This window comes from Panthera leo, chromosome A1 (genome assembly GCF_018350215.1).
Source record: "Panthera leo isolate Ple1 chromosome A1, P.leo_Ple1_pat1.1, whole genome shotgun sequence".
Lineage (NCBI taxonomy): Eukaryota > Metazoa > Chordata > Mammalia > Carnivora > Felidae > Panthera > Panthera leo.
In genome coordinates this window covers 155510176-155523204 of record NC_056679.1, presented here as the reverse complement: position 1 = coordinate 155523204, position 13029 = coordinate 155510176, and the positions used below count along the sequence as shown (strand labels likewise).

The window sequence follows — 13029 nt, the reverse complement described above, 5'->3', positions numbered from 1 at the left end:
AAGATAACACGATCCACCTACTTCTAAGATTGCTAAATTATTATAATGCTTTAGTTAACATATAGAAGGAATAAAAGAAAAGTAACTCATAATAAAAATAATATCCACATCAATATTTAAAGTGCCCTAGAAAATATACATAAGAAGGCATAATATAGTAGTCAGATACTTAGTCCTGTACATAAAATCACCATGGATTCAACAGCTACAAACGCAGGCTGATGCAGGTGTGTTTATTGACAGCTCAACTTTCATGGGCAGTGATGCCATCAGGGATGAGATTTTTCTCATATGGTAAACCACTCTTGGTAATTGTATAAACCACTCTTGGTTATTAATATTCTGAACAACATAAAGTATAAAATCCCTTCAATTTACATGGTAGTTGGATTCCTGGAAAATTCTGTATATGTTAAAATGATGCCAAAAGTACTTTGAGATTATTTGTTAAACACATCTAAATTCTGAGCCCATATAATTATAAACAGGGTTTTTAACTACATGAATAGCTGGCGGAACATTCGAAAACCATGTGGGATACAAAACAATCCTTCATCGTGCTCTACTGCCCTGCAAATTGTAGGATTTCCACCATCTCTGGCCTTCTTCTGCTAAATGCCAATAGTTCTTTCCAATCATCTTGACCACCAAAATACCCCTACACATTTCCAAAATGCCCCAGAGACCATTGCCATGGCCACTAAGAATCACTTATTGAGACTGAACAAAGGCCCATTTTTGTCATGAAGCACTGGGAACCAGTACGTTTTATTTTGATACTGAATTGATTCTATGGATTAGAAAACTGAATTTTCCCCAAAGGTGAATTATCCAGAAAGAACAAGCCTGCCAATCCAAAAACATACAAAAATCACTCCCTGAGAACGTGGCAGGCATTTAACATGGAAACCCTTTATTCTCTACATTGTGGGAACCCCTCTAGATTATGTAAAGGGGGTCTGAAAAATGGAAAGTAGTTCATACATAGTCCCTAAAAAGATGAGGTTTTGATTAGGGTAAAGTTGTGATAGAGAAGAGACCATGGTTATACATAATGTTGTCACTGCAAAATGGAATAATTTTCCATATTACCCACACATCACTGCAGCTTATCAATAAGTGGCTCCTTTTTTGATTGGCCTAAAATTTCCACTTTTATATCCTTTTATGAATAGATAATGTAATGGCCCAGTGTTTCTGTCCTCATGTAGTTTGCCTAAAGTAGTGTATTTTTTAGCTACTAGAAAGCTGCTCTCAAAAGTTTCCGTTTTCTAAGCATTCTATGGGTAGATATTCATATTAATTTATAAATATTTTCATTGAACTTTGGCTCCGACCTTTCGAAAATGGTCTCCAAACATGTTCGTGAAATGTGTATATGCAGCCCCAGATGGATATGCAATTACTAACTTGCAAATGTTATTTTAAAAAAATTATTAAAAACCTCCTTTGATAATTTTTGAAAAGAAAGCCATTTTTATATAAAATATTCATGTTACTACTCCTTATTTTAGGGAGAATTCTCCCTCCCCCACTCCATTGTCTGTAATTCAGTTTCTACCCCACTTCTCTTATTACCTTCACTCCTAGCAATTTCCCTTCCACTGACAGAGCACATACTCTCATAATTTATACTCTTAAATTGCAAGGGTGAATGTTGAGAGCCAGTGCAGGTACTCAGTTAACTCAGGGATTTTTGGTCTTTTCAGCCCAGGACTAGTCAAGCAGATAGTCATCATAAGCTAAAACTAAAAAGCCTTTGTAGTCATTTTATCACCAGGGAAATTTGTTCATCCTTCAGAAAGATTGTCACCAGGAAAGAAAAAATAAAGGAGTTAAATTGCTTCAGACCATTGACTCCTTAGGTCCCTCTAGATTCATAGATTGAATTGGTTTTCATGGGGTGGGAAGAATTATGAGAAGAATTCCCTGAGAAAGCTCACAAATTGATCATAGCCTTGGTAACACTACTAAGTGTAAGTGTGATCACTATGGAGGAAATGCCAAATGAGGCTGGAAGCATGGGAAATGAGAAGGAAAAGAAGACAATTAACACCTCTTTTTTTTTTTTTCTTTCTTTCTTTCTTATTGTGTTTGGAAATGGGTGTTGCCATGTAGTGTGCATCTTCAAAAGACAGGAATACAATTGATTTTAAAGTATTTTATCATTGTAAGTGCAATGAGTTATTATTGAAGTGAAACTAGATCCGCAAGCACTGTAGAAATAGGAACAGGTATTGCATGAACCTATCCAGAAACTAGGCCCTCTCTCGATAGACCCACAAAATATTACTTCAAGTAGGTATGTCTGAGCATATCTAGAATGACTTACTACTTGGGTTTAGAGAATATAAATGCCTTCCAAATTCAAAAGAATTCTTTAAGATTGTCATAAGAATAAATCAGAATTACAATGATAAATATCTGGATGTTATGTATGTTTTAAGGAACTTGAAAGTTTATATATCTTTGATGCAGGCAGGCATATTTACATACATATACACACATACATACATATATATACACATACATTTTCCCCCCAAGAATTCTATTAAGACTTGTCAAATTCAAGTCAGGCACTTTAGGTTATGCCAAAATAACCTATACTCATTTCTCTCTCCCATTGAATAACACTGAATTTTGCCAAAAATGCGTAAGCAAACAAGAAATGACCTCATTTTTTTTATCTGAATACAGTAGTGTTGGAGGATATTTTTCAAGGATATGACTTAAATAGTGGATCTAAGTTCCCAGTGCCAGTTCATAAAGCCAAATTGCAGAGGATAAGAGGATAGAGACCATCCTTGTGAGGGCACCTCTAAAGACAGGGGTTCTCTAGTAGGGCCAGTTCCCGTATCTAAGTCCCATGCACAGACTGTAGCTTTCTGCTCTCTGGTCGACTGCAGCCATAGCATCCTTATTGTTGTAACTCCCAGATTGTGATACTGTCACAAAACTGTTGCTAGGCAACAAATGTGGTTACCAGGTCTCAGCGAATAGCTGAAGGGGAAAGCAAAGTGTTGCACCATTGTAGAGTAACCATAGCAATGACCTACTATTACAGACTAAAGAATTATCATTAACAATGTTAAAGTATCAGACAGAGGCCCTGAATCCCAAGAGTTCCAGGCAGTGTCTCTCTGCATAATTGAGTGATCTAGGAAGAGATTTCAACTGTTTCAAAGCTGTTCACTCATTTCTATGCTAGGAGTCTTTGCTGTTATTATTTTTATTTTTGTAATTAAACAAATGGTTGTTATGAAGAGGCTGGTGAAATGAAACGTTATCACAAGGAGTCGAAACAGATTTATATCCTCATTTGTTCTTATGTCTACATCATGTTAGTTTTTGCCTGTGTTAAACTGAAGGTAGGTTTGATTTGAAAAACACATTAGTATCAAATTGAAGCCACAAAAAAAGCTGTAGTAAAATAACCCAGTAAAGTGACAAACTTGTATTTTCTAAGTCGAATTCCTCCCGACAAAATAGAAGGCCTAGATGCTCTTTTTGTAGTCACTGCTTTTGAAACACTTTTTTTTAGCTTTTCTAAAACTGTCCCCTAAAGTCTGTAAAAATGTAGCCTCCCAGGGCACTTCTAGGGATAGTCTCCTTTTAATCTGAACCTTCATGAAGCATCCCATGTAATTTGGTCGCAGTGACCTCCCTGAGACAAATTATGTCTAACGGCACAGCTTCCAAGAGAGGCAAGAAAATTCCGATTTATTTTATTCTCTTGGGTAGCAGAGAAACGTGGGTGCTCCGGGGTGGGCGAAGAAGCCGGGTCCCGCGCGCAGGAGAAACCAATCCCCGCGCGCGCCCGCGCGCGCGCGCAGCCTGGGGAAGTGGGTGGTTTCGAGGCGGGAGAGGGAGTGGCCCTTCCCTCCGAGCGCCTCGATTGGCCCGGAGGGGCTGAGGCCCCGGGGCCGCCCGGCCGCGCCTCGGGCAACCCGCGGGGGGTGGCCCAGCCGCGTCCTCGCGTCGGGGGCGGGACGGGGCCTCGGGCCGGAGGCTGCGGAGGTCTCCGAGGGCCGCCCCGGGCGCCAGCTGCAGAGCAGCGGAGGAAGCAGACGTGGACAGTCCCGAGCCCTGGGGGCAAAGAGAACTCTCGCGTACAGGTGTGGCCTGGAGAGGCCGCGTCCGGGCCTGGAGACGCGCTCCGGCTGGGGAGCGGGCGCTGGAGCTCGGGCCAGACGCGGGGGACGCGGGCTCCGAGGGCGGGGCTCGGGCTCCGGGAACGGCAGCCGGGCGGCCTGTGCCTTGTTACCGAGCGAGGCCGCCTCGTAACCGAATCTGTGTTTTTTGCAGGCACCGACCGTCACGAGCTAACTTCCTGGAAGAGCTTCCCGTCTATTTTCAAATTCTTTACCGAAGCCTCTGAGGCAAAGACCAGTTCCCTCAAGCCGGCTCTGACGCGGCGCTCCCACAGAATAAAGCACGAAGAGCTGTAAGAGGAGAACGAGCGAGACGGGGGAGGGGAAGCAAAGGCACCACACTCGAGCATGCATCCACACGTCTCCTAACTGCTTGTTGTCGGCGAGCAGACTCCCAGCCCCTCATTAGATTGTTTTCTTCCTAGAGCACAGGGTCGTGATATATACATCTAAATAGCGTTTTGCATTATTTCTAGATGAGTGCAACTGTCAAAGCAATATGGGTTCACTGGTCGCGCTTCCTGCGGGCTGAGCTCGGGCTACGCGCTGCCCGTCAGCGCGCAGATTAAGGCTGACAGCGCCCTGCCCGGCGCGGCCGGCGCGCTTCTAATTGCCCTGACGGAGCCCGCCCGGCACTGCGGGGCGAGCGGCGTCTGCGCGGTCCTACCGCCCGCTGCAGCGCAGCCGCTGCTTGCCCTGGCCCCCGGCCCCCCTCAATCATGTCCTTTTTTTTTTTTTTTTTTTTTTTTTTTTTTTTTTTTTTTCCGCCGAGCAGAAGCAAACTTTTATTCTAGATTTCAAACTTCCATTTTAAGTAGGTCTCTCCTAAGGGCCTCTTGAGCCTCTTTTTTTTTTTTTTTTTTTAAAGCAAGTTTCCCCCACCTCATCCCCTCAGAAAAGCCAAATTTAAATTCAAAACGTGAATGCAGTGATGTGCTGTGTAGTCTTGGGAGTGCAAATTGTTCTCTAACAATCTATTTTCATTTCGAGACCAGAAGAAAAACTTTGCATAAGAATCTATGAAGTACCGATTACACGTTACCGCTGAAAGATCCTTGCCAGTTGAATAGGAGATTTTTACACCAGTCTCTAATTTCAGAAGACGTTGTTTAAACCGAAACATAAATGATGAGCAAATCTTTTAAGTGTGAAAGGTCCCATTTTCAGTGGAATCCCTAACTTTATCATTAGAATTGACTTTACTTTTTAAATGTGTAATGTGTATTGAGTGGCATTGTAATTTAGATCGCACACTTGTTTTGCTTTTTAAATCTTAATGTGGACAAAGTTTGCTGTTGTGGATAATCCTAACTAGAATGATCTATTCTGATTCATGGAGTTCGATCCTTTTAGGTTTAGTATTTTATGGTCATCAGGTGAATGAATCTTGTCCTCTTTCGCCTTTTCCTTCAGAGAGGCTGAGTGGGGCTAAGATTATTTTTTTTTAGTTTTCTGCTCCAACAGAAGGGGAAAGACCTAGTGTGAAAGATTTTTTCCTCTCAATCCAACGACATAATTTTTAGTAGTCCACTTCCTCTGCAGGGTTTTGCCCTACAGTTTCAACAATTACTGTAATCCAGCTAATATCTGGCCAACACTGTGAAATATAGGAGGTAAAATGAGTTAAGATTTTGCTGACTTTTACATTCAAATATTAAATCTTAACATCAATTTTTAATTACTTGAATTTAATTACCTAGTGAAGATTCTGTTTCTAGCAGATGAGGGTCTGAATTTAATATCTTTCATCCTTTTTTAAAGCGTATGCAACAATATGCCTGCCTATTTAAGGACATGACAAAATGTACCCAAAACGACTTAGAACTGTCTGACTTCTCAGAAAAAAGAACTTAAAATAACCACCTCATGGATAAAATGTTTTTATATTATGAACCGATTTCAGCAAGTTTTAAAACTGAAAATATCTGTGTTTGGTATGCATTAATTCGTTCTTATACTTTTAATGATGGCAAATCAAAATGATCTTCTTTCAGTGGTCATATATGCATATCTTTTGATATTATTTTAGCAGAAACATTGTAGGAGAAAACATCAAAACGTCATTTTATCCAACTCCTGGATAACTTAAAATGTATCACCTCAACAGTGTCCATCCACCGTGTTGGTCTGCAGTCTTTTCTGTTTTAAAAGTAATGGTGAACTGTGTACAATAATGGTACCTTCCTTTGAGAGGATATGAGAAGTGACGTGGATTGAATAATTATTCAAAGTGTTATAAACTGTGTGGTGTTTTCACTGTATGAAAGTATTCACAGGAGAGCTAGTCTTATTGCTTTTTTAAAAATCAACACTTGTACATTGCTAAATTTATGAAGCTTATGCACCTGAATTAGAGCAAAGTAAATATGCTCAGCTTATAAACTAAATCACTCCTGTTCCTTCTCTTCAGTTTTCTCACTTCTCTTTCTGAAAACTTTTACTTGCAACTAGAGTGAATCACTGTTTAATTGCCTTTAATACTTTAAAACTACTGGGTTGTTAGCCTTGTTTAACTGTCTATGCAGATCTATTTGCAAACTTAAGTTGTGCAAATGTAATTTCTCCTTTTGGATCTGTGCTGTAGCAACCCGGAGAGAGCTAGGCACACCAGCCGAGACCTCCGACTGATGAGTGATAAGATTCCTTGTAATGGAAGATTTTTTTAACCTGTTGATTATGTGTCTGTTGGTATAAATGTAGTAATATAATCCACCTCAATTTTCCTGGAGTAACAACAGTCAGTTGGTAGTAACACGCCTGCTTGGAGGCGACAAGTGTTAACAGTATTTCTGCTCTGAGCTTCCCATTTTGGTTTCTTTAGACAGGTTTTTAGCAGAGTAGAGGTTGAAAGTTAGGATGTAGGCTTTTTTAAAAATTATATACTCGGTTCTTAGAGCAAATGGAATGGGAAGCAAGGAGTTGTTGATAAATCTGAGATTCAAAATAGTCCTATTAAAACTTCGAAGCCAGATACTGGCTTTAGAACTTTATAAAGGTATCTGACCACGTAGCCGGTAAAAGTTTTCATGGATATTTGAAGGGGGTGGGGGAATCTATTTGTAATAATAATTGTTCTTTTCTCAAGTTTCTGCCTTGTGCTTCGACCTGGATTGCATTATTGTTTATACAAAAAAAAAAAAAAAAAAAGGAAAGCACAGGAGTTTCATATATATTATATATTTCTGTTTACCATTTTAAAATAAAAACAATTTTCCCAACAAGCCTCAGCGTATTCTTGCTCAGAAGTTCATCTATTCATGTATAGAGGTTAATAAAAGCAGAAACATAAAAAGAATGGTGGGACAGCATTCATCAATATTTTAAACTGCATCGCTGCTTTTATTACTATTACTGTTGCTGTAAGGTAATATCCTAACTTAACTTGATCACTCACTATTTGGCTTGGACCTTTCACAAAGCTAACAGTTTTTAAGATGTTTGTTTTTAATATCTAAAATATCTCCTGAGCTACAAGGAAATCTGAAGCCATTGTTAAGCTATCATTTTATAAAATATACTTTAATATACTGTAAACAAATGTTTTCCAAAAACAGTCTAGTGACATTAAATTGCTCCCAAGTCCCTATATAGGTCCTTGATGTATTATGTCTAATCTGAAAATATCCTGTTTACACATATTTTACAGCCTTCCCTTCTTTAAAACCTGTAACTCCTTTGAGAAAGTGTGAGTGACAAAATATGTTAACTGTATTATCAGGGCTAATTTAAAAAAATTTTACACATTTCTCTGGGTTACCTGGAGTCCCAATCCAAACACATGTGTCTCCGGTTACAATCATAGTTTTATAACTGTAAACTGACAGGTTTCTATAATCCTGGTTCACTTAAGAAAGATTACTATTACAGAAAGTCTAAAAATTTCTCAAAAACTTTCCCCATGCCATTATAGGGAAAAAATGTCTTTAAATAAATGTGAGACATTCTCATCTTTGAAATATGGGTGGCAAAAAAACCGATAATAATGGTGGTTATTTTATGATTACTTATTAGGGGCTGTAATAATATAAAATAAAAGACTCCAGGAGGTACTCCCTTTCAAAAATTGAATACTTTCCTTCCTTCCTTCCTTGTATAGAGTGACTGAGTGGGAGTCTCTTGAATTGTTCGTCTTCCTTTTATCTAATATTCTATTAATCTCCAAAAAGATCAGTTTGAGTCTGGGAAAGGGTTTTTAATCAACACTTCACAGAGTTTAAAGCTACCCTACCTAAAGCGTCAGCTTTGTTAGGCGGTTTTAGATTTAAAGCATTGCAACTGTCATGCACTGTACTAAAAGTAAAGAATGTACACCAAGTGGAAGATGTTGAAAAGAGGGAAATAGCACAAAGTCGATTAACGGAGATTCGAGAATAGAAGTAGCCATCAAAGCATTCCAACGTTTATCTTGAAATCTATGTAGAGTTAAAAAAAAAAAAAGCAACAATGATAGTTTTAAACCTCACACTTAGGAGGGATGAATGTTGATTTAATTGATTCATTTGGATCAATGTTTTTAAAGTTTCACACCACTGATCTTTCATGTAGTGATGTCTTTAGCAGTCAGTGGTCTGACATGAGCCTTCTCAGATTTCATCAGTGGGACTCTCCATGACATCTAAAATTATGCAACAGCCTGTGCAGTGATAACTTTGGAATTGGGAGACCTCGATGCCAGAGAGCATGGTCATATTTAAGAACTCTTGTTAATGCTTAGCACAAAGGTTTTAGGGAGTGGTAATTGTAAATGAACCATAAAGGTTAAAGTGACCAAATATTATATAGTGGGCTTGAATTGCTAGATAGGAGAAAATCATCCTGAAAGTTTGACCATTAAGTGGATATCGTGCAGTGCCCAGTATTTTCCCCTTTAATGGAAAAACTGGAAAATGGAAATTTGACTTAACCCATGAGGCCTTCCAGGCAACTTTTCCCAGCCCTTTGCCTTGAGATTTGTGGAAAACGTTTCACTATATTCTTTGTATTGTTGGGTTGAGTTCTGTTTGAAACATACATGAAACATGTTTCTAGAAAAATCTAGAGAGGCCCTTCATCTTTCTTTCTAGAGCATTCAGCTTTTCTTCCTTGGCTATTACATAGGGTAATATGGGAGACTGTCATAGGTAAAATAATGTTGAACTGTACTTTGTAACCAGCTTGCAGTACCAATACAAAGAATCTGAAATGAAAAGACAACCAACACCCCAAGAATGATATGTCTCTTTTTAAAGTTTACAATTTGAATAATGAACTTGGATAGAAACTTGGCAGGAAAACAAACCATGGCACCATCACATCACCAACCATTTTCACTTTTCTGTCCAATTTCAGAGTGCATGTGTTTGTGAGTATTTCACTAGATCAGTGACAGCTCTTTATTTGCATAATTATATGCTCTGGTCTGAAGAGAAAACTAACCCCCAAATTTCATGGGTCACCAAACTGCAACAATCAATGTTTTATCACGTATGCTAAGCAAAATCTAAGAAGCTATATGAAGTTTCTTGGGGAGTTTTTACTCCTCAGAAAATTAAAGAGTTTTCCTCTTCTGAATAGATTCAAAATCTTTCCAAGTTCTTTGTAACTGAATTCTGTTTGAAGGCAAAACTAGAGATTAACATGTAGATCTGGATCTTAGACTCACTAGCATTACTTCAAAGTGGCTTAAGAAGAGCAGCATTTTTGGAACACTAAACTTTTAAATTCTAAGTACTGTCCATGCTATGAGGAAAAAAATTATTGGTCAAATTATGATTGGTCAAAATGAAGTCTGAATTAACTACAATTGACTGTAAAGTGGATTTCCTTCTTTGAGGTAACTCAGGGTTGTTTTTTTTTTTTAATAAAAGACCTAATAGAAAAATATGTATGTATGCATATATGTGTGTGTGTGCACATACACACATGTGGACATCCATACCCATCCATGGGGTATATATACCCTTCCCACCAGAAACAAACAATACATACAGTATGTGTTTGTCTTTGCAGTGCCTGTTACATAGTAGGTACTCAGTATATGTTGGGATTGTTTGTAAACATATTTTCTTCTAAATAAATTTTCATGTTCAAATGCTTTAAGGCATTGTAATAAATATTTTTAAATGCCCCAACTTCATTTGCATCTGTAAATTCTGTCTGTATGTAATGTGTATTTGTGTGTAAGGTTGGCTTTATTCCATTAAAGAAAAATTGATTTAAACTGTTGGTGTCTATTTTATAGGCAATCTGCCAGACATGAAATACAATAGAGCATAGAGACACATGGAGAGAATGACTTTGTTATGGAGTTATTAAAATCCTGGAAAATATGTCTTTACCTAGGCACTTTAGAAATATACTAGGTACTCTAATTCTACTGCAAAAGGACTTAGGTATGAATTTCACTTAAAAGCATATAAGGCATTGCCTTTTATAGGAAGTGATCTGTTTGTAATAATATATTAACAGTTTTATTATTAGGCAATTCACTGCCATCAAAAACATTAAGGAAAAAAGAGGGGAAAAATTCAGAATTGCATCGTTTTGAAGTATTTTATTATTTATCTTGAACAAGGATGAGATCTTTAGGTCAGGCATCAGAAATTTCCTAAAATGTTCCTATCATTTCAACTGAAAAACTAACTTCTTCCAAGTTTTTAATCAGAGTTGAGTTACAAATGAAAGACATTTTGTTTCTCCTTTAGCCTGAAAACGTAAACATCTTATCAGGAACACTATCCACAATCACCACATCTCACCTTCTCCCTGCCTTACTGAAATGTTCACCTACTTCTGCTCCCTCTGCACCACCCCCATCATCTACCTCCCCAGAAACTGCTGTTGGGGCTGAAGATCTTGGAGTCCTCTAGGTGAACATTCCTCAAAATTGAATCTGTAAAAACAAATACAGAAAGTTTAGCATTTTTACCAAACAAAAGGAGCTGGTAGGCAAATGAGTTACTGCTAAGCAGGAAAGTCTGAAAAATAAAGCATAGAACCCTCCTAGATTACTGTTTAAAGATAGGTTGAGGACCTACATGCCTCTGAGTTAGATTAATTTGCATTTCATTTTTTAAGGTATAAACTCTTCAAAGGAAAATAAAAGACTATACTATATACCTAATTACCTTTTTTTCCCCTCTATTTGACTTTTGTAGGAACCTTGCTGTGTATGAGTTTCAGATAGGGCTGTCAGTTTTCTACTCTGCCTGGGACACAGAAAAACCTCTAATTTCACACTGAATTCCACAGATGAAGGGATGAACTCTTTAGGTGAAAATCCTAGGTGTTTTCTTTTTATCATTTTCATTTCTTTTTGCTCAACTACCACCTAATCTTATTGTGTTTGAAAAAAGTATTTCTGATCTAGTTCATCTGGCTTACTTTCTTCTTTGTTTTTTTTTAAACCATAATTAAATAAATGGCTTTTTTCCAATAAATGTTCACACCTTCTCTAGGTACTTAGATAATCAGGATTTACCAACTGAAGAAATATTGATGGTTTGTTGTGGTGGTTTTGTTTTTGTTTTTTTCTTTTTGGGTTTTTTTTTTTTTTGGGGGGGGGGGTTAGTTGCTTTTTTTTCCCCCTGTTCCTTTCCGTCAGTAAATTACTTAATATCATCCCCTGGAATAACCAGCTCTAAAAATAACGCTAGCACAGAGTCACAATTTGGCTTTCATACAGTTTCGAAAGAAAACCATTAAAATTGCATTGATCTCACAAATATTGATCTAGTGCTTGATATCAAATATCAAATGAGATGCTGTCAGTTGCTGCTGATCATTGTGTCAGCTGTTTGAATTTTTGTCCTTTTCCTTCATTATCACATGGATTCAAGTAGTTGAGGCAAAGTAAGATTTTCATGGTTAACACAATTAAGATAAATTATTTTCCTGTGTTTCACATTTCTGGTTTGACCAAACGTGGTTAATAGTTTACCTGAAATTTTGTTACCCAATTTCAAATATTTATAGATAGATAGATATACACACTTCTGTGTTTGAAGACATGTATTTTATACACGTGTGTAACAGTATATATATTTAAAGGTGTACATGTGAATGTGTGTGACTGTGTATTTACAAAAGTGTGAGTCACCTACTAGGTAGTCATGTTTCCGTTTAGTTCTTCATCCCCATTTTGAAATAATTTCTATCTGCGTCCTATTTTCTTTCTGGCCACCTGTCTTTTAAGAAATCAAATTTGTTTTAAGAGCATGCGGTTGTTAGAGTGCCATTTTAGAACTCAGAATGAAATCTTAGCCATTTCAAATGTACACACATACACACTACAATAGGTAAATCGCTCTTGTTATTCTTGTTGGCAAAAATATAACTGCAGCGTTGGGCCAGCGTAGAGTTCAGAGGATATTTAAATGAAATTAGATCAATACAGCTTTAATACTTTCTCAATAAATCCATGTTATCTAACAGGCTAAGTCATGCTCTGCTTTTATATACTACCAAATCTGGAAATAGCTAGGTGCCTTTGGATACGTTTAAAGTTTCAAATCACCCTTTGTCTTTCCGCCTTCCTCTTTACATTGTACATCAAAAATTGATGATTACATTACTTTGAAATATGGAACATTTTAAGGAGAAAACCTTCCTATAATGACCAGTTAACGCTGTTGTCTGACTAAACACCAAAGACTGGGAGATAGAGCAGAGCACTCCTAGAGTACTGTTTAAACTGCAGCCCCATGCGTATTTTTCACATTCGCCGGAATTAAAAAATCCCCTGCCGCAAGAGTTGGTTTATCGTCCCCCTTTTACACCTGATCTTGGTTTGGGTACAGCGAAGTGAAGCCGCTTTCTTCCCAGCACCATGGACAGCGCCCAGCGCGCCCCCTTCCCTTTCCCCTCCGCCAGAACCCCGAAGTTCCGGCCCTCGCCTGAT

The 13029-nt window shown here is 38.0% G+C and overlaps 1 protein-coding gene across 1 annotated transcript in view; it reads left to right on the top strand.

Annotated features, from left to right (window-relative positions):
* Positions 1-10426, top strand: part of FAM172A (family with sequence similarity 172 member A) — a 389831-nt gene extending 379405 nt beyond the window's left edge. The window contains exon 11 of the mRNA XM_042943485.1: positions 4306-10426. Coding sequence (XP_042799419.1) covers positions 4306-4448 — 143 coding nt within the window. The 3' untranslated portion in view covers positions 4449-10426. The remainder of the gene's footprint in view (positions 1-4305) is intronic.
* The last annotated feature ends 2603 nt before the right edge of the window (positions 10427-13029 follow it).